The sequence below is a fragment of the Ruditapes philippinarum genome, unplaced genomic scaffold (assembly GCF_026571515.1).
Source record: "Ruditapes philippinarum isolate M1 unplaced genomic scaffold, ASM2657151v2 ctg7165_1_1_1_1, whole genome shotgun sequence".
Classification (NCBI taxonomy): domain Eukaryota; kingdom Metazoa; phylum Mollusca; class Bivalvia; order Venerida; family Veneridae; genus Ruditapes; species Ruditapes philippinarum.
In genome coordinates, this window is record NW_026867135.1 from 12,315 (window position 1) to 36,516 (window position 24,202).

General features: G+C 31.0%; 1 protein-coding gene across 1 annotated transcript; it reads left to right on the forward strand.

The window, feature by feature from the left end:
* The first annotated feature begins 14,085 nt into the window (after positions 1-14,085).
* LOC132734949 (5-hydroxytryptamine receptor 4-like) lies at positions 14,086-19,648 on the forward strand. The gene has a single exon (XM_060721840.1). It carries the CDS (start codon positions 14,258-14,260, stop codon positions 15,491-15,493), a length of 1,236 nt encoding a protein of 411 aa, XP_060577823.1. The 5' UTR covers positions 14,086-14,257; the 3' UTR covers positions 15,494-19,648.
* The last annotated feature ends 4,554 nt before the right edge of the window (positions 19,649-24,202 follow it).

Sequence of the window (24,202 nt, forward strand, 5' to 3'; positions counted from 1 at the left end):
ATTTGTGTGAAACATTTTAACGTTTCGGTGTTTTTTGTGTCGGTTTCGGATGTTGATCATATGATGCTGCTATGTTATATACTAAATATCATATGACTGACAATCTATATCCTTATATCATGTATTAACCCTAGACTGCTGAATTTGTTTCACGGGCTTGCTTTGTTGTGAATTTGGAACTTAAGTGCTTTTAATATTGTAATGAACTAAAGAGGTTAACATATGACTTTTTGTCATGAATTAGACCAACTGTGAATTTGGAACAGTGTATTTAAAGTATAAGTACTTTCAATTTTGCATTCCAATTAATCTCCTAAATTGTGATTTTTTGTCATGAATTTGACCGGCTGTGTATTTGAAATATTGTATTTAAAGTCTAAGGGGTTTCAATATCGCAATGTAAAAGCTCATCAGAGCTTATGTTTCTTGTTTTATGAATCCGCTTAACCTATAAATAAAATTCACTTGACTTGACTTGAAAAGTTTAGAACCTGGCTCTTGTTGCTGTCAACGAAACAAAGAGCAGATTCTCTTTTAGATTTCCACTACAGTAACTCTCTCGCTCATATGTTAATCTTATAATTTGTAGTTCTTAATATAGATCAAATATTTCTTCATTAGGGTAAATGTTGTACTTACATTACAAGTGTATATTTTCTCTGTACATTTCCGCATCAATGCAAAGAAATAAACTGTTTTTGCAATAATATTTCCAGCTTTTACAAGGCGATAATGTATAACATCTTTAGGTCAGATAGGGAATAAATCACACTAACGAGTAATAATCTTTGACATCTTATGTAGTAAATAGCTAATTGATTTTCAAAGTATCTGGCACTGAGTAGAACTCTAAACTGAGCTATTTCAGTATTTTCGTTGAATTACTTTGGCTGTTTAATGCAAGTATATTTGCTGTTATTTTATAGTACGCTAGAGGGTTCATTAGATGACAATTTAACATCTCAACATATAAGTTATCTAAATTAATATCACACCATACGTCATTTGGACATGTTTGTATCTTTTATCTCACTTATCGTATTTTTTAATCGTTTAAACTTCTGTCTTCTATCATTTTTTGGTCAGTTGAAGTAATATGACTGAAAAAAAACAAACAATGCTTTCATGTATAATATTGCATATTTTAAAGAAAAAAAGAGTAAATATGTTATGTAAATCTGCATAAAATACCTACAGAGTTATTTTGTTTTATATCAGCCCAAAAGTTTTATTTTCACAATACGGTTTGGCTTTTCCCCGCCAGCGGTCACCCCTATAAATACTACGTCATTTTGGTAGACCCCACTTTCCCTAACCTGAAGACCCTTTAAAATTCACGTTAATTCTGTGGTAAACGCATTAAATTAATTTACGTTTACATGGTTTAAAAATTTTAAAAAGTACTTAAAAAAACAATGTATTTAAAAAACAAAATTTGGGCCCTAAAATTTTAAAAGCAAGTGAAAATATTTTTGAAGTTTTTTGGGAATGCAATAACCAAAAAATTTAAAAAAGGGACTGATAGCCCGTAGAAAAAGGGGTTCTTTAAATCTTTTTTTATTAGGACTTTTAGATCACTTGTCAGAGATCGAAGTAATTTGTTATTGTTATTGCTTTAAAAGTTGCTCATTTGACTTTGATATGTTTTTATGTAGGCATATGCGTTCACGTTAAATTATATTAATTAAGATACGATTAAAAAAGTATACTCAAAAAGTGTTTATTACCATGTAAAACTTTAACAATTAAACACAGAATTGGGTTTAGCAATTTCGACAGACAGACTGTTTCTAGAATTTTAAACTTTGACCACTTTTGGAACACTTTCATATTGGTGTTACAGGCTATTTTACGGGTTGAACTGTGAAAAATGCTGACAGCTTTTTGACATATGTTTAAATCAAAGTTGCTACAAAGTTGCTATGGAATTTTGCTTTAGAAATTATTTTTTTAATTTGCATTACCATTCACGAGGTCAGTACTGAATAATGTTGTAAGTTCTTAACTGTTAACCACCCTTTGATTTAGTTATTTAGAACGTCTTTTTTGTTTGGTCTTTTGTGTGTGTGCTTGTGTAGAAATCAGTTAACGCTCTTTGAAAGACCAATGTTTGATTTAAAATATGAAATAGTTTAAACATGTGAGATGGGATACAAAACTAGTTTCAATTATGTTGCTGTCAGAAATTATATTCCTTTTCAAATCCACGTTGTCCTATTAAATTAAACAAATACAATTATGTGTGAATAAAAGTGCATACTTCTACATGATTGAAGAATGAATTTCCCTTGACAATAACTTGAAAATGCAATTTTGAATCAGTCGAAATTGATAAAAAAATCATCTTTCTTTATTTTGCTGTATAGATATCGTTTAAAAAGAATGCTGGTAGGTATTTTTAAGATAACTCATCGATGTGATACATGTTTATAAAGTTGGCCTGTTTTGCTATTTTTATTGCAATCATAGACACTTCACCTGATGAACATAAAGAAACTTTAAATTCTCATCAGTACATACGTAAATGTTGTAGTTCATTGATTCCTTTTACGAACTTGATTGTCAATAAACTATTTCATCATTTATACTAATTTCAGGTTGGTCACGGTGATCGATTTTTATTTTAATTCACCATTGAATTACGAAATGCAGCAATATACGATTTGTTCCTATGTCTAAATGAGTTTTGTTTAATAGGTATTCGTTACAGGTAATTGATCCCCCATAGCTAGCTTAAGCTGAAATGGTAAATTCACCCAAAACTAGGCAGTACAACAGGAAAAATGACACAAAGTAAAACTAAAGAAAGTTTGTGACAACGGTAGAATTAAGAAAAGGAAAAAAATATTGCCCGTTGCATATGATCGTTTGATTTATTTATAATCATTAATTTCGTATTACTTGAGACGGTAAATATTTAAAAAGTAGTTGGAGTTTGGATGGGGAGCATGGGGGATGGGCTCCTACTTCCTACTTTTTAAGATTTTTGGAGTTCAATAAGCACATTATAGTTAGTTCCACAAGCTTACATTCCAAGAACTTTGTCATACCTATATTCATCTGTTTATGATCACCTACATAATAATCTATTGAATATTAATGGGGTGTCTCGAGGGAACGGCTTCAATATGACGACTCTATAAAGAGAGGATTTCCTTTTACGTCATAATTAATGGAAATCTGTAGTTAAGATATCTTGATTTTTATTTTATGATCAGAGATGATTTCATATCATCACATTTAGAAAATTATTGGAAAACTAACGCAGGTTTCTAATAATCGGTAAAACAGAAACAACCTTTATGTCTACGTCTGGTGTCGCAAAAAGCTATTACAGAGGGTAATAAGAAACGGCAGCTATCATTTATTCTATATTTTATAGCAGTTCACAATTTAATTACGATATTAACGTCTCCGTTTTTATCATATAGACTTAATATTAACATATCTTTTGTTTTAATATGGGATTCTGTTTCTTGCAGTTTTCACTAAAAAGAGGAAATATATTGTTTTTGATCATACCATTCAGTTATATTATGAACGAACAGAATAAGGCATATCAAACACGTCTTTAAAACATAAAGTAACTATTTTATATATTTTACTTGTAATTTTTATTTTACCAGTAACGTATAGACTATTCAATATAATTTATTTGCATTATATGGCTTCCGGCCCAAACACAATATGTACAACATATGTATTTTAGTTTGATTAATTATGTAATGAGTGAAATAACATCATAAATATAAATAACATTATACATATTCAGCTACATATTTATAGAAAATTGTTTACTTTCTTTAAAAGGATAGTACATATGCATGACAAAGTACTAATCGAATACATTTTTGTTTGAAATCAAAGCATAAAACCTTTTTCAAACCACGGATATTGACAATAATTCCTAGGTAAATATTTGTTACAAATATCAAAATACAAAAGTTATAATAAATATGATATTCGTTTTCCAAAACAGTTTCACAGAACATACATAATATGTAAATATACCAACCACATAATTAATTTCTTCACGCGACATTCTGTTTACACATTTTACTTCTCTCCCAGAACAACATTATCTAATTCTTATTCAACGTAATTTTCTTTGCACCTTATTTGCAGCTTCTCTTGCTCCTTTTTTTAAAAAAAAAAAGTTTCTCTGTAATTACAAATGCATTTTGGAATTCAACACGCTTGTGTTCAGAATTATATCAGAATTATAAAATAATTCGACGACTAAATACGAATTCCTATAATGGATAAGGAAGTGAGAATGTTGGAAAATTCAATTAAGCAAGGCAGAACTGTAGAAGCTTTAGATAAGAATTGGTATAGAATGCACAAGAGACTACAAGCCTACTTTTTGGTCGCCTGCATGCTATTGTATTTCAACTGTCTTAATTATATGCAATGAAGTGTAAAAACATTTTATGAATCTGCATTATCATTTTTATAATGTGGATAGGATAGAAACTAACTATAAAGGGTTCATGAGACAGCATGAGACGAAAATCACCATACACATTCAGCTTCTTTTTAAACAGGCAAAGTCCCGCCCATCATCTTAACGCTCCCATTCATGTTTTGATATATTGTTCTACTCAGGAGTCCGCTTATCTCATATTAGGAAAAATAATGCATAGAGGGGCATAATGAATCTTGACTCACTAGTAAAGTTGAAAAGCCCCTATTAGAACATTATAGAGTCCTTGTGACTGAAAAATCGCAAAACAAACTAATTGAATGTGTTTTCAAAATTATGCTAAAACAAAGTATTGCACATTTTTCATATCTGATTTAGTTAGCTTTAAATTTTCTTATTTCTTACCTCCAAACATTTATGAGAAACGGTCAAATATTAAGCATGAAAATACTTATAGAAATACCTCAGAAACAAAGCAAAACAGAGTTAAGGATTTGGTGCACAAGACTTTCTAATAAAATCTATGGATCTATGATGTTTTTACTTGACACCTCTTACATTTTAGTCATACCCTGAACAAACAAACACGGACGGACATATGCACAAACTGATCCCAATAATACCTCTTCCCTTTAAATCTGTTTGACGTAAATGGTCCGTACTGGAGATCAAAGTGTTTCTTTTATATCAGATAATCGTATGACCTTTGGCCTGCAACATTTTCAATTTTGCCGTGTTGAGGTTTCTTTAGGGATTCTTATTTTCTCTATTTTTTTGGCTCTATTGATGCTTTTACACAGGTGTATGTAAGTAAATTGAGATCATCGTGTTGAATACAGCTCTTTGTTAATCTAATTAAAGCATTAAATGTGTCTAAATGTCAGGCATTATCATTTATTTATACCATTTGATAGAAAAATAGGAAGAAAAATGATTTATCGAATTAAATATGAGCATGGATGCCGAAGAATTGAGGGTTTTAAAGTCAGTCAGTATATCTATGGTCATCGAATCATCTTAAAAGAACAATATCGTGATTGTCCTTGAACTTTATTTGCATCTTCTCTTTATTTTTTTCAAACACTATAATTACAAATGCATTTTTATCATTTTTATAATGTGGATAGGATAGAAACTAAATTTAAAGGGTTCATGAGACAGCATGAGACGAAAATCGTCACGAGTATCCAGTTTCTCTTTTAAACATGCTAGATCTCACCTATCTTTATGCTCCCATCTACATGCTTGTTTCAATTGATGGTTCTTAAATTTCAGGGGTCCGCTTATGTCTGAAAAAATATCTGCGTCGACACATGTTTAAGTGTAGTTAAATTATATCATGCAATAGGTGAGAGTTTTTGTCTTTGAAGCTATCAAATTATAACTGTCCGGTTAAAATAAAATTTTACATTAATAACAGTTACAAAACTACCAAACAATAAAATCGTTTAATTTATCTTCCATTAAGAAATGCTTCGTATAACCTAGTAGATGCCTGGAGAAAACCTCAAAATAATAAGAACCAGAAGACGAAAAATGTTCATAATTATCTGGTTTATTAAATACACATAGGAAATGTTTACAATATACCAAATGAGGTCTAGTGTTCAAAGGGTGAAAAGATTTTGTACAATGTATAACGTCATTTGTTGTCTTATTTATTACATTAATCGAAATCGGCACTTAATAAAAGAAAAATGTTCCTGAGAAAACTGAAACTTTTGTACTTTGTTTGCTGGTTTAACTTGTTTAAGAATACAATATTAAATTAGAAAATTGCACGTATCAATTTATCTTTCTTAATCTTTCTGACATCAGTGGTCGAAAGGTCATGTCAAATTGACAAGTGATCTCGTTAAATCTTTTCAAACATGTTGTAATAAGTCACAAAAAATCAACAAAGCCTACTTTGAAATTAGCAAAGGTTTGTTTGTAGATAAATAATACTAGGCGACCTTCTATCAGTTTACCTATAATGTTATCTAAATCCAGGCTTGTTAGCCTCTCATTCATACCAGAGGACAGATTAACGTTGTCGATGACTGGTTAATAAATTGTCATAATGTTGAAAATCGGGCGGCGTAGAACTACGAATACTAGTATAACATATTTGAACGTTAAGGTTTACCAACATTTTTTTTATTTCCTTTTGAACAACGTCATTAGTTCATTGTAAAGGAGTGATTCAAGGCAAGCAAAGGAATATCAATATGATATGAAAATGCAGGCTCGGTTTGATTGAGTCTGTACGTGATAGATAATGTAAACGTGGAACGTCTTTCATGCCCTCTAGCACCGGTTTAAGCAGTATGCAATGTTCACTATCGAGAAGCATTTCTATATTGAAATGTAGGATGTTGTCTGTGTCATATACTTATATAAATGTTTTGTTTACAGAATTATGTTATTTTGTTTTTCATTATATATTGAGTAATCATTTATTGTTGTTGACATGTACGCTTTCACCTATCAAGTACATAATACATGTGACTATATTTAATAAATTGATATGTGTATAGGATAGTTATAATTTTAGATATTTGAATTATCAAAGCTTTATATCATTTTTTTTTAAAGATTGTTTTTTGCTAAACGAAAGTCAATAACTAGTAGAATTTAGGGAGTGACATCTTGGAAGTTGGATGGCGATATCGTATTCTAGATGACATAGGCTAAATCTACTACCGTGTACATGAGTAGGCGTAACATTAATGTTCGGTGTCATTTTACTAAAAATCAAAACTAAATATCTTTCAGAATTATGTCAGATTGTAGACTCAAATGCTTTATTTGGACCAAACAAATTGTTGACTGCTAATTAAAACGAATCAAATATACTTGTATATATTCTTTTTTCAATAACATCAATTCTTTTAACTACTTTTAATTTGCTTGAAATAGGTGATAATTAATTGTGGTAATTAATTGAATGAAGAAGGGAATATATTTTGGTTGTCTAAATCGAAGTTACAAGTTTACTCCAACAAATACTACATCAATACCAAGATTATGATCAGCTGCGAAAACTGTATTTGATGTTTAATACAGACAGCTGTTTCATTAAATGTTGACACACAATTTAAGACATTTAAAAGTGATACATTTTATCAAGTAAGGAAGGTAACTATCCATATGTATAAAACTTGAATTAATAATCTGTCTTTTGAAATGTTTATTTCAAATTTCTTCTGTATGACTTAGTTTTAATTAATCGATTGAAGAGCCCCTATCAATGGAGTAAGTGAGCGGTCCTAGGTAATAATCCGGGAGAATAAATGGGGGTATAGAAATACACAAGTTATCTAGGGACGTTGCCAATCGTCTAAACATGCTTTTCATTAAACAGTATTGATTGGTTTATACGGAGAAAAACTTTCTCGATGTGAGGGTGATTGATTCACGAGAAATACAGGATAAACGATATAATAGTAAAGTAATGTTGAAGTACAGTAGAGGGATGAAGGTTGAAGTTTATGAGTAGCGAGTTTGTTATGTATTCAATGGAACAAATACATGAATAAATAAATATGTGTGTGTTATTTTCTTATTTGGAAATGTAGAAAAAGTGCTAAAAAACTAAAGGAAAAGAGCGTGTTGTATTTTTAATCGGTTTTGAGGATTCAGTTAATAATTATAAATGGATTAAAAATATTAGAAAAAAGGGAAATATACACTGTCAGGTAAATCTATTACTGCATTGTTTGATAATGTTATTATCATATTATATGAAATAAGCAAAATATTTCAAACATATCTGGTCTGTTGGGAGCTTACCGATATATACGATGTATTGTACAACATCTGTTTGCAAATCAAAAGGATCAGAAAAAGATCAGTCATGTTTTCAGCTTTATTTATAATGTACACTTTATAATATGTGTATAATAATAAATTTGAAAAGTTAAATCTGAGCACATATTAAAATTGTAATTTGACTTTTTGATAATTAATGATTTGATTGAATTAACTATACGTTTTAAAATACACACAAAAATTGCAATGCTGCTATTTCTTACAGTCCGTTGTGTTGTTTGTATTCAACTGACGCATTTCTAATGTTGTGTGAAATAAGATTGTGTGTGTTTGTTTTTTTTTTTCGGATCATTTGGTGCAGTTTTAGGGTTGTGGTTTTATTTTATACTAAATCGTTAAGTTCGGCGTTGATATATATTACACTTCTGTTTGATATTTACAAAAGTTTAATGCACAACAAGCAGGATATTTGAATAATTTACACATTCACTACGGAAACATATACTAAACTGTGTTACTAATAATATACAATACTGACGCAGAACAAATATTTTCTACATCAAGGTAGCTGTTGTACTTACATTACAACAATATCTGGTTACGGATACATGCCAAGTTTACATTTCCACACCAGCGTAAAGAAAACGTTTTTGCAATATTATTACCAGCTTACTCAATGTGATGATATAACATCTGTAGGTCAGGAGAAAAATAAATCACACTAACGAGTAATAATTATTGACATCTTATGTAGTAAAATAGTTAATTGATTCCCATAGTATTAACCGCTAACTGAGTTATTTTAGTGTTTTCTTTGAATTACCTTAGCTGCTAAATGGGAGTTTTTGTTGTTGATGTTATTTTTTATAGTTCGCTAGATAGTGTTTATTTAATGATATTTTTAACATTTCAACCTATAACTTAAACTGAAATGTTGTTTATTATTCACCGGTAGAACATATTCTATATATATTATTTTACAATAAAATGGTCGAAAATGTGCCTCGGCTATTACTTTGTTTGTAAATATTTACATCACTTGCGATCTCATGAAAAGAAATGGTATAGCTTGCTTTACGGAACCTCACAAAATTTTTAATCGATCATAATTACATGAACAAAGAGAGACAATAATCTGATATGTTAATTGTGGCCCAGATAGTCCATCGGTGGTCTGTTTTCAAAGTCTGACACAATTCGCAACTGAACCTGTAAATACACGAATACTTCTATTTAACACCAGTTTAACGAAAACAATGTATCAACGGCAATAGTATTTCTACAGTATTAATACACAACCTCGGTTTTCGCGGATCAACTTATCTTAAGTTTTGCAATTTTCGCGGATTAACTTACATCAAGTTTTGTCAGCTTAATATGTCGTAATATCACGTCATTTTTGTTTACCGTTCGACCAAATGTCATCCGGTGATTTGTCTTGTACAGATAATTATTTAATTAATTATGCAAAGTAGCAAGTTAATATTTTAATTATATGGCCAACAATAAATAAGTTCGAAAAAATAATGAACTCTTAATAAAAAAGTAAATTTCCCAACTAGCGAAATCCGCGTTTCGTAATCACTTGAGGAAAAAATCGACATAAATTGCATTTGTATGTTTCTTTCTCTTTTTGGATATGTTTTAATTTACCAATATTTATATTTTTGTATGTGCTAAAAGCATTTAATAAGAATGTTTGTATTTGTAATAATTGAATGGAACGGGATACTGTAAATGTATAAGTTACCCGAAATAAACATTTTCTTCTTAAAGATTGTAACATGTTTGATATAATTAATTGAGTAAATTGAATTGAAAATAAAATATTTGAATTAAAAGCTTAACATGCTACTTTTCGCGTTAATTCGATAAATGACGTATTTATTTTTATTGTTCTCTGGTGGCAGAAACATTCCATCGTTTGAAAAGAAATAAAATAAAGGAAAGGTAATAAAATTCAACCCATTAAGTGAAAACATTCAGGAGTATTTTGAAGTGTAATAAAACATATAAATGTTTTATACCGGTAGCATAGGTGTCAGTGTAACAGGTGTGCAATTCTCGTTAGACAAGAAGTGTAGATCAAAAGTTACAAATCGCGGTAGTATTTTGTCTTTATTGCTTTTCAAAATTGTTCATTTGATTTTTGAAAGACATATTCAAGTATGTTTTGCATTTGGCCTTTTATTATATAACATCAAAAGTAAATTTAAATTGCTTTAGCACTTTTAATTGAATTGTAAAAATACCGGTAGTTTTCAGACAATTTTTCCTGTCGGTTATCAAAACTAAAAAAAAAATTCATTGGTGCATATGTACTTATTAATACATTGATTTCTTTTACAAACATAATTGTTCATTGATTATTTCTTCATAAATACTCCTTTTCAAATTGGTCACCCTGATCGATTTATTTTCTAAAAAAACATTGATTTACGGAAGTACATCGATATACCATTTGTTCCTATGTTCAAACGAATTTTAAATAATGTTGGTTACATGTAATTAATTCCCATAGCTAAAACTGAAATGGTAAAAATAACACAGCACTGTACAAAAGGAATAATTTAAAGTTTAACATGTATTGGCAATCGGCTTGAGAAATGCATTTGAACAAATTTTATTTTTAAACATATATGCTAAAAACAGACATATATTACTATATTCAAATGCATATATAATGTTTAGCCCAAAACAAGTCGTTTTGCAACACTTGACCTTGTTTTATTTTTAATATTCATATTAAGCCAAGACAAGTCGTTTTGTATAACAAGAGGCTATCATCTTTATGTATGGTTTGGAACGATTTACTCAACACTACATTGAAGTATTGTGCATTTTATTTGAAAAGATAGACATATCATATATATCGTATACGCCTTAAAACACGCTTATCTTTCATAGCATTAGAAATATGTTCTTCACTTTGAACTAGGAGGTGTGATCCAAAATAACCTTGACTTTTAATGTTGCTTAGAAACAGGTGGTTTAATGTTAGTAAACCATATATACACGATACTCGTATATTAGAAAAATAGCAGCATTCCAAGTAATTTTATCATATTCAACATTAGTAATAAAATAATATTTATATTTCAAAAAAACGTAATAACACAAACAGTTATCAGGAAAATCATTTTCATTTTCATCTAATACATATATAAAATTTACCTTACCTTATCATATCATATCATTATTTTTTAATTACAATATGAACCTGACAGGTATATAAAATGACAATTAGTTTCCTGTGAGTACGATATGCCTTTGTATCTTTTAATAGACAAACTCCGGAATTAAGAATATTTGGGTTTTTCCCAGCTAGTTTGTAGGTACAAACACACTTTAAACAGATTCAGCTTAACAGGTTGGCAAATCTATTGTGACGGGTAGTGCACCGTGAAGCTATAACAGTAAAAGTTTGTTTGTACCTACCCCACATTTGTCGAGTTCCGGGAAACGCATATTCTTATATAGAATGGCTGTATACATGTACAAAATTTGATTGTTGTTAATATATATACTATTTGAGGATATTGGTGAGACATAAATGAACATCAAAAATATATCATTTTATATGTGTTATACATGGTATTTCAGTCCACAATCCTACAAACTAACAAAAACAACCTCTATTCATCTGCCTATTATGACATTTATAGCTATTGAATATTAATGGAATTTTTAGAGGGAATGGTTCCAATATAATGACAGTTCTTCAAAGAGAGGATTTCCTTTTGCGTCATAATAAGGAATATTAAAGTAATGATGTCTTAATTTTTATTTTATTACCAGTGGGTGATTTTAATATCACCATATTTAGACCATTATTGGAAAATTAACGCAAGTTTCTGATAATTGGTAAAACAAAAACAATCCTTATGTCAACGTCTGGTGACGCGAGAATTTGTTATAAAGGGCAAGCAACACGATGCGGCAGCTATCATTTATTCTACATATTTGATAGCAGATCTGAATTGAATTGCTATATTATCATACCGACGTTATAAAAATAATCTCAAGTCTTTTAATATGGGATAATGTTTCATTTTGATCAAACAATTCAGTTATTATGTAATTATTCACAGTAAAAAATAACTAAACGTCTATAAAAATGTCACCTTGTTATTTTCTGATAATGTGAAGTAGTAATTGTAATACAGAAACATATTTTTCATGTAATCAAAAACAGTTATGCATATTTAAAGGGTAATTGACTTCTCCATGAAACATAATGTTCTATTCAACCCCCCCCCCCCCCCCCCAAAAAAAAAAAATAAGCATAATTTAATGTATTTCGTATTTTTTTATTTATTTATTTATTTTATTTATTTTTTATCTTTTAATTGTTTTCTTTTTAACCTGTATTCACAATTTAAAAACACATTTTGTCCAAAATCATTTCTCAATTACAAAAAGGGAAAAATATCGGCAGCAAAATGCAAATTCCGATAATGAATAAAGAAGTGGGAATGTTGGAATATTCAATATAAGCTAGGCAGAGCTGTAGAAACTTTAGATGATAATTCACCAGAGACTACAAACTTGTTGTTTTAGTCGCCTGCTTGCTATTGTAAAAACAATTACCTTATTTATATGCATGATGTGAAACTTTTGACGCTATTTTTATCTCACAAAGTGGCTTTATAGACAAACCTTTCATTCATCACATGTGTAGAAACTATCCTTATATATTTTTCCTTCCAATTTTATTGTGCAATCTCGTCTGTACTTGCTCGGTCGACCCATGCCTTTCTTTTTTCTTAGCCTTGTCTGATAGATTTTGTTATATCTCTATATCGAACCTGTAGCATTATAAAATCTCTTTTCAATTGTTAACAAGCATTACTTTGGCCAATCGAACAGTTCCGTCCCAATACCAGTATATTGCAATAACCTCATATACTGAATAGTAAAAGAGTATTCTTTTATCTCAAATTCACTATTCCTCACAATGCCAGCGTTTCGTATATTTATGACATAGCAATTTTCTGAACTGTCATATTTATGGTAATGAATTTCCGGCTTTCCTTGGCTGGAACGAATAAAATGCAAAACACGCATCCGGACCTACTTTTGTAAATTTCCTGTCCGCCATGTGTACCATTGTGGTAAAGACATTGTCTTTATATTTAAACGTGTCTGTAATAAATGCTTTAGTAATTTTATAAATTATTATCAAAATAACTTATGAGCTGCAATTAAAAAACAATACATTGAATTAAACATCATTTTTATGCATCGATGGCAATTGTGGAAAAAGGACACGCTTATTAAACTTAGCACCGTTTACACATGTTTACAAACGAATGCGTTCAATTTATTGTCTTTCATTGATGATCATGATATATTATAATATATTTTCGGTGTAAGGACTAGGACTGCATGCTTTTTAAAATTTGATTTTCATCTTTATGCTCGTAATGTCCTTGTGAGGTGTTTATTACGATTTAGGTTTACGTCCATGAATAGGGCCTGCAACATTTTCAATATTGCCGTGTTGGGCTTTCCTTAGGAATTCTGTTTTTCCCTATTTTAATGACCCTTTATCTTTTCTATCTTCAAAACTGTTTTAATATAATCTTATTTTCTTTGTTTTGTGATTTGGCGATTAGAAGAATTTGTATGATTTCATAAGTTTAATAATAATGTAAATGCATTGTTTTATATTTTCAGGGCAATCTTCTAACAGAAATTGATGAAAGACAGAAAAACAGTACAAAGATCATTGAGTCATCCGTGAAAACATCATTATATATGTGAGCCTGTAATTATCAATTAACTGCCGGGGAAAAACTGAAAACTGCCGTGTTTGTTAAACGTTTGTAAAGACGTGGTCCATTCCAGCAACAAGGAAAGACAAAAAGGAAATGTTCCTACAAGCAATATGTGACCTAATATGTTGATTCAAATCACATTTTAAGACACAACTACCTAGTAAGAACATTTTTAAAGGAATAACAATCTAGTTTTTAGTCAGTAAAGATGCTTTAACTCCAGTGATATAATGAACTATGAGGACCTAAATTGGAAATGATTCTGCTGTTTGTATGAAGTAATACATTTGATAAAAAAATGGAGTTTGCATCAGACTTCGCAAACGTTTCGGACGCGGGCAATGTTTCTGTGGTGTATAGTTACGCCAACAATAGTGTGACGTCATTTGGTAGCCATGGTAATAAGAGTGATTTGAATTGTTCTGAAATTATGGAAGGTAAATCTGGTCCACCACCTATATACGATCCCGCAAGACGATATATCATATCAGGAATTTTGTTTATATTCCCCTGTCTAACTATGATTGGAAATGGAATGGTGATAGTTGCTGTTCTGACGCATAAACGCTTGAAAACTGTAACTAACGCATTTGTTGTCTCCCTTGCCGTAGCGGACATCATGGTGGCGATATTAGTTATGCCATTTGGAATATATCAACAGTTTAACAATAAGACTTGGAACCTTGGAAAGAATTGGTGTTTAATTACAACGAGTTTTGACGTCATGTTTACAACCACGTCAATATTCAACTTGTCTTGCCTAGCCATCGATAGATACCTCGCCATTTGCAGACCGTTTATTCATGAAAGATTAACCCGTCCTAAAGTAATAATGATGCTCTCTTTCTGTTGGATTGTGCCTATATTTATTTCGTTTGTGCCTATACATATGAACTGGAATCATATTGGCATAGAAGACTACGTACAATGCGCGTTCCCGGAAGACGATCCAACCCATTGCGCGTTTGTTGTTAACAGAGAATTCGCGACAGTTTGTTCTATGATAGCCTTCTACATTCCTACAGTTTTTATAGTAATATGCAATGTCCATATATTCAGAACAGCGCGGAAACAGGCGCATCAAATTCGAAGTTTAGAACTGAGCGCACATAAACATCATAGAAAAGGCAAGTTAAAACACGAGACAAAGGCGGCAAAAACTGTCGGTATTATCATGGGTTGTTTCTTCATTTGCTGGTTCCCGTTTTTCGGACTTAATATCATTGATCCGTTCATTGGATACAAGGTACCATATACATTATGGACTGTTGCATTGTGGTTAGGTTATATCAACTCGATGTTGAATCCATTTCTTTACTATAATTTCAACAGACATTACAAAATGGCCTTCCGCCGCCTTCTCACGTGCAAAGTGTGTCGCGGAATTAGTGAATTCGAAGCAGATATGGTTCCCAGCACGCTGTATACGGACTTATCTCATTCAGCGTCGGCTAACTCGCACTCTTGTCTCCATAATGGAGCCGGGAGACATTCTATACCTCAAGGTCATATAAATAACAACGTGGATTTGTGACATCAGATTAAACGTAACTTTTGTCATGGTTAAACATTACGTCCATACTTACTTCTTTGATAATTTATTTTAATTAGAAATAATATATTCATAATGCAATATGAACAAAAAAAGAACACTATTTTTGAATCTGTTGTCATGCTGGTTATTTCAAATACGACTTTGATGTTCTGAATAAGTGTTTTTTTTTTATAGATTGCGTGTTTATTTTCGTACATGACGTCTTCACTATGGTATCTGTGATAAAGTGTGCCATATTTAAACCCTTCATGTACATATTATACCATTATTTACAGTGAAATAGAAGAAATAGAAATATTTTGTAAACTAAACCGATGTTAAAATTATCTTGGTGCTTTTTTTAGTTGGGTTTTAAATTACTCTTTGATTTAATGGTACAGTCAAACCTGTATTTAGACCACATCCGAATAAAGATAACCCTGCAACTAAAAGTTCATTTTTGATAACTTTTCATTCATAAAATGGAATAAGTACCCTCCAAATAAAGACCGCTTGTATTGACGACCATTATGTGTCTTTCCCATGGTTGGCTTTAGCTTACAGGTTTGACTGTAGATTATTGACAATTGTTTTAGCAGTGTTTTAGCTTTGGTATGTAGAACATTGTTCATGCATAGATTGATTTATTTAAATTAGAATATGTTACATTTAGACCGTTTCAATTTAAATTTAGTCTAAATTTCATCCCATCTGAACTCAAACTAAGTCATTATCATTTTCATTACATGACACGTGTACTATAAACATTAAATTGTTATGATTTTAGCTTTTATTTCTCAATAGTTTAAAGATAAGCTTTTTGTTCGAATTGTATTTAGGCGATGTAAGCGCATGAACTAAATACAATTGTTCTAAAAAGATTACTTTAATCGAAATTTCCATCGTTTTTTTTATATATAAGGTAGCTATTATTTTAGCTTGTTAGCTATTTACTAAGCATCAACGTCAATCAGTCTGTGTTAGTGTATTTCTTTTCCAGCTGTATCTGACAAAGTAAATTGTATTTTCTGAGAAATAATTGCGTTATTTTTAAGGTAGTCTTACTGTAATGCTTATCTGCCAAAAAATATAACATCGGCAAATATCGTATCATTACGGTTATTTCCGGAACGTTACTTTTTTATTAAATCTTGGGCATTAGATTATTAAAATATCTCATTTACAATCAATCATCCTTTATCGCTACTTATTTCGGTTATAAACGGTTAAAAATTATTGAAAAATACCAAAGATTGTGAAAAATAACGTTCCGGAAATGACCGATTTTATACGATATTGACCGATGTTAGAATTTTTGGTGGGAAAGCATTACAAACTTCTGCACAGATATATATTACACAAAACTAGCCTAACTGCATACGGTTATTGTTATTGTTTTTATGATATTGATATATAGTTTAATACGATTTTTTTTATAAAACTGTTACTGCAAAGCTTTATTTTTAGTTTAAAACTATTAATTGATATTTGATGAAGTATTTATGTCATCTGTTATTGACCTAAATAAGACATAATGACTTTATTGGTCCCGCCCCCGAAAAAATTTAGACAGCCAATCAAATCTCCCAATGTTATATATTTTCTATATAATTATGACATTGTCGAGTGTCTAGCATGTTTTATGAAAATTTTATACAGTTTTCATCTTAAATGAAATAACAGGTTTAAAAATGTAAACAAAACTATATTTCATAATCTAAAAACATCTCATGTAAAACATACATACCCATTTGTTTCTGGTGTCAATCAGTCAAGAATTGTCCCACGTACATGTAAATCTATCTTTCTTTCTTGGAAGTTATGAACAGTTTTGTGTTTGTCTAATTTTTGTTGTCGATACACAACTGATGTTATACTTGCCAAAACAACATCAACAACAACACTAACAACAACAACAAAACATTTCATTTTTGTAAATAAATACCACCGACCCAAAAAACACAATATAATCAAAGCAGTTATGCGTATTTTAGCTCTGTCTACAATACAGATTGTTATCTATGACATGGTTTTCGTATTTATATTAGTTATCAATAATTTTCATAATATCATGAACAACAAAGCAATAGTCTTTATTTTTCCTTCATTTTGATTTTTTATCAAATTACAAAAATTATGGAATGTATAATTATAACTGTGCCATATATTACTTTGTCTTTGATAGGAAAATCTGTTACAAATGAAAAATACATGTGTAGCACCCAACATATAATAGCACACTCGACCTTGTCTAACCATTTGTTATACGCAAGTGAGAACGATCTATTTATATGTTTTGGACTGGTTTGCATGTTCGAAAAGAAAACAAAAACATTGCCATTTCTTATCTTGCAATACAATTTTTTTTAACAAAGTTGGTTATAAAGAAATTTTCGGCGAATATTACGATTTCTTTCTTCACTTTTCACTTTTTGTTTTCATCGTAATAAAATATTAATATAAAATTTATTCGATGCTGTCTGAAAATTATTCTGTCAGCAAATTAGCCATGTTTTATTTGTTAGAATTTTTTTTAATTGATCTCGTCACGAAATGACACGAGAGCACGCAATACAGTTCAGGGAACCTTTGCCGGATGAACGCGTGATGCATTCATTATCTTTAAAATATCATGACATCTTAGGGAAACGTTGTCAAGATTTCCGTGTATGATTTTCAAGACATTTGACAAGGTCGTAATGATATACAACAATCATAATTTACGGGAAGCTTTGTCGCAGTTATAAAGGCAAAGATCGAGGAGGAGGGTGGGATTGTATCACACAAACAGGGATGCCTTTTAGTTCGATACCTGTGGTAGTTGGATCAAACAAATCAAACAGCACGCCTCCAGATTCATGCTTATTTTCGTGAAAACTAAAAAAATATATTTTAAAGTAAATTATTGTGAAATGAACAAAGAAAATAATTTACACATTGAAAACAGCACTTGCATTCCACGCAAATTACCAAAAAAGAGGTTTAAATAATCAAAAATTGCCCTTACTGAACTAGTGCATGTAACGCAATCGAAATATTGTGACGCACGTAACATGTAAATTATTACTTCAATCTTAAATATTTTTACATTTCTTAAACTATTAGTACATTTTTTCTCAAGTTTAATGTTCTTGAAAAGTTTTGGCTTATCTCGAGGCAAAAAACTTTGATTTGTTTCCGTCATTTTGTTTTGTTTTGAGCAAATGCATAATTTTATTCATAAATATTTCATAATAAAGATTAATTCTACAAATCGCATGTAGATACAGAAAATAAATCAAATCTGATTCACAAACCTTTTCATATGTATGTGTTTTTTTCCAAATAAGTCATTTACGGTTGAAGGAATCAGTAAACGTTTGAAGTAATTTCTTTCTACCTCTTACTTAAGTTACCACTTTGTCTCCACCAATTGTAGGACGTATTAAATTGTACTGAACATAATTATTATCCCTTCAGTACTCGACCGACCGACAGGTGACGTCTTCACTTCATTTCAAATATAAATTCAACTGTAACAAAAGTAATAAAAATGTATCAAACTATGTCTAAATTTCATCATACAGAAATTAACAAAATCTTACCATTCAAAGGATAAAAAAACATTGTCATTCGAATTATAAGAAACGATCACAGCAAATTTCTGCATGACAATACGCGTGTAAGCTGTCTCAAAAATATAATCGTGATTAATTTATGAGAAGTTCTCATTTTTGATCGTCATTTTCTTTTTAACTCTTTACTCGAGGTTTGTTTAACAAACATGTTTTATACAATAATAACTGTAAGAACGTTCATAGAAGCCCATTATGCCTCAGCATTGTTTTTTTTTCTCAAAAGCTTTCTTTTATATTTGGTGTACTTTTATACTTTTCAACAAGTTCAATTATATGAACCAACTTTTTCACTTGTTGCTTTCTGGCAAAACAATACTGTATAGTAATAGTGACTGAGTATTTTGTAAGAATATCAAATTAGTTTTTTTCCCTTTTCTTTACTTTTTGCTACTTTTATGACGAATAATTTCAAAATTACCACTACTTTCTCAAACGTCTCTAAAATCATTATATTATCGTTATAATACCCACGTCAAACCCTTTCTAAAATAATATAATTAATTTGTTCCCGAGGCATAATGTGCCTTAAATTGTAAAACAAATATTATATACTAGTTTAATTTTGATATGAAATTTTTCTAAGAAACCTTTATAGTAATTCAAAATATAAATGATGCTCTTGTTACTATAAATAATTCATAGTTTTAATTACGGATGTATTGCTTAATATGCGCCTTTGATATGCGTGTTTTAATAGAAAACAGTACTGAAAATGGGTTTCCTCAAGACTTTACATAATAGAAAACAATACTTAAAATGGCTTTCCTTAAAATTTGGTTATTATATAACTATTGTTTTAATTTTGCCGACAACAATTGAGCCGCGCCATGACAAAACCAACATAATGGTTTGCGACCAGCATGGATCCAGACCAGCCTGCGCATCTGATCAGGATCCATGCTGTTCGCTTACAAACCTATAACAAGTAGAGAATCTGATAGCGAACAGCATGGATCCTGATCAGACTGCGCGGATGCGCAGGCTGGTCTGGATCCATGCTGGTCGCAAACCCATTATGTTGGTTTTGTCATGACACGGCTCAATTATGCTTTATACTAAACCCTTATTATTTACCAAACCCCTGGTGAGGTTTTGACAGGTGTTGATTGATACAGTATGGGTCAATAAACTGTTGAATTCGAAAAAGACCTATCTAACATTCCAAGCAAGGAAGTCATTTAACGGGGTATTTGTTTTTATATACAATACAGTTAATAGTTTGCACAGTATTTTAGTTCATATGTTGTACTGTTGTATTATTTATATAACTACACTACACTATTGCACTAGAAAGTTGTAGTATTGTAATAAAGCTTTATGTGTTATTTCAACTTTGTTTCGACTTTGATATTTGACCCATTGCCTTCTATGTCTATATAGCTCATATTGTCTGCATTAGGAATAACTAATTTTGTCAAAAGGTCCTTGGTTTGTTAGAATGTTGCTAGATTATCCTACCCGCCTAATATATAAGCAGATCTTATATCTGTTCTGCTGGCCGAGTATAAGCAGGTTTTTGGCAGACAATATACGAGTACAAGGAATATATTGCCTGGTTTTTATCAGTATGTTAGACGTAAACATTGAACAATGACTTAAGGACTAAATCATTACAATTTTTAGTCATTCTTTAATCATTATGAAATGCTTTGCTGAAAGTCTAGCAGGACAGTCTAAATAATGAGTAAATCTATGGACTTGCTGATATGGTCTGTTGGCAGAATAGCGTTGCAACGATTCGAATATAGATTAAATGCAAGGACCTGCGGACATGGTCGGCCGGATAATGAGGCAACGCTTTAATTACCAGGAGTGAAAATCGTCACTAAATTGGGGCGAATCTCTTTTTGTGCGAATGGTAAGAAGAGCGAATCGATACCATTTCGGCCATCTTCAGTATAATAGTGCAGAACATGCAAAATGTAGAGAAAAGCCCAGCACTCAGCTTGGCTTCTTCCGACAAAGTAACCTAGTAGGACATTCGAAATGTAAAGTAAAATGAAGGACTTGCTGATATTATTTTTTGAAAATGAAATAGGAACTATTTGCACACAAAACCTTTTTAGACGTAGAAACAGATATTAAGAAATCGACCGAAACCATTTTATTTATAGGCAAACTCGCTTCATTAAATTAAGTTGGATAATGCTTATGATATTTATACTCATATCAGAAATTTATCACAGTTTAAGTTACTTAAGTAACAGCGATTACAGAGCGCTTCTGTTTTATGTCATATTAATAAACAATTTTAAATCTTAAAATATTCCAATATTCCATATATAGAATAATTGAAACACGCAAGTGGTTTCTTAAAATAACCAAATATCAAATTCATCCGATTAGCTATCGTCTGCAACGTAGATAGCAAGAACATTATCAAAGATATTCGAACGCTCGCGCGCTTCCGCTGATGCATCTGTTGACATTTTCCTGTCAAGATATTGTCTCATTCACTATAATTTAGTGATTTATTTTGATATTGATCACTAGGAATGACAGCTAAAACGTAATTGAAAACCAATTTCAACCTGTCAAGTGCTTCTTCTTCTTATTAAATAAATGGACAATAAAATGTTTTAAATAGAAACGTATAACTGCAAAAGGGTATATTCTTAAAATGGACACCCTTTATGCCTTAGACACTTCTTTAATCATCGAACAACGTACCATGACTGATTTCTGAAAAGGAAGGTTCCTGTATGTGTGTGTATTTGGTTCATTTACACTAACCTCTGGAATGAACCATATGGGCGAGCAAGGTTTCTGTAACTAGCGCTAACTATTTCTATTATTTGGATTACTATTTAACTAATGTATTAGTTCTAAATAGTATATACCTTTAAAGATAAAATACCTATAAAGATAAAATGCAAGCTTTCTGTAACTCTGTTACAAGCGCCATGTTACTGGCGCCATATCTCTATTTTGTACTACTATTTGACTAATGCATTAGTAATAAATAGTATACCTAAAAATTCAATGCTAGGGTTCTGACACAAGCGCCATATTACTATTGTTTATTGTATTACTATTTGTATAATGCATAAATGTTAAATTTTATACCTATAAAATAGGATGGAAGGTTTCTGTAACTAGTGCTATATTCCTATTTTTAGAACTGTCTCTCAATCGAATAATATCAAAATGGAAATTTCTAAAGTTTGGCAGCAATAAGTTCAGAGCCAGTTCAGTCTGCACGGATGTTCAGTCTGGTTTACATGTACGACTATACTGGTCAATTCATTTTGGTTACAACAGTGTAAAGGTAAACGTATACAAATTAATGTGTTTTATCACCAAGGAGCTTACTTTTAATGCTGACTAAAATATGATAAACAAGATCAACAAGGAAAGGTGGCGTCCATTGAACGCAACCCCCACACGACCCAGCAACAAGAACCAGTGACAAGGAGCCCAGGAGGAGCCCAAACAAAAACAGGACAGGACACAAGGCAGAGCACGGACAGGCTTATCACTAAAATGATGACTTCAATTTCAATTATTTTGTACATCACATCAAATCCTTTCCTATCTGATAGATAGATAGTCCCCAAGTCACTAACATAACGATAATTTTGACATAAAACCAGTTGTTTAACATGAATTTAGTTACTGCGACATTTAACGATAGTATTGTGACATTTAACGGTAAGGGAAATTGGTGCAATATCTAACGCGACAAATAACGTCAAAATATTTTGAAACATTTAGTGGCAAAAGCGCGACATTTAGCAACAAGTGCGACATTTAGCATCGTTGTGACATATAACGGCGCCATATATACATACATTATTCGGTTGAACAAAACACGGTTTTGTTACATATTTTGATACTTACACAGTATTACAAAAAACCTTCACACTTTTCAAAGACAGACTATAATTCTTAGAGCAATAGTTTTAAAATGATTATGCCGTCGTCTAGATGTTAATCTCATTTAAAACAACAACAACAACAACAATAACAACAACAACAGAAAAAAAAACAGATACAACAGCAGCAGCGACAACAGCAGCAGCAGCACCACCACCACCACCACAATAACCAACAACAACAACAGCAGCAGCAGCAGCAACAACAACAACCACAACAACAACAAAAATAGAAACAACAACAACAGCAGCATCAGCAGCGGTGGCAAAAACAACAACAACAACAAAAGCAACTGAACAAGATACTTCCTCGGAATGTCTCGCTTTATATCTGTTAAACATTGACAAAATATGAATTGTAGTTTAATATTAAATAACTATATATAATTATTCAACAAACGGGTTCGGCGAGCTCCTCGTTAATAAGCTATCTAGACAACCCCTGGTGAAACTTGCGTGCTAGCTACAAACATTTAAAATTACATCCTCTACAGACGTTGTCAATTTCCTAAAATTACCCAAAACATGGTAAACATTGTGTCATTATTATCATTCTTCATTAAAATAACTTTTTTTGGGTAATAACAATAACATCGATTAAAAGATTTAGTACAGGTTAATAACCAGGTAATAAAAGCAGATTAAACCTGTCTCATAGTTATACAATGATTAAGCGTTAAAAATCAAAGCACTAGAAGTGCTTCGAAACAACTCGGAATAATTGACCTTGCAAAATTCATGGGATTTTCAAAGGTTTTTTTGTAATAAATTTTGTTCTACTTTTAAAGCGGCCTTCATCTTTTCTAAAGGTTAAATATGTTATTTTTAGATAAATCGTTTCATATTTGTCAAATCAAAAGAATTAAGGTGGAAAATGATGATTTCCGACGGTAAAATACATAAACAATAAGGAAACCCCTCAATTTCTTTAATATACCGGTTTACTCTCTATATTCAAATTAGTAAAGCGGATGATTAGTATAGCGGATGATTAATTTCTTAATCATTTCATTGAGAAGCGGACATCACTGGCGCGTTATAAATAAATCTCGGGGCGTTGTTTTAAGGAAAGCTTTACAATGAAATGATGCACTTTTCCGAGATAAAATTACTGAAAAACTTAATTTGAAACAACACAACAAAGAAAAAGAAAAAAAAGCTGAAGGCCGCTTTGATATTTTTAAACACAAGCAACATGGAAATATACAAGGCAGTGA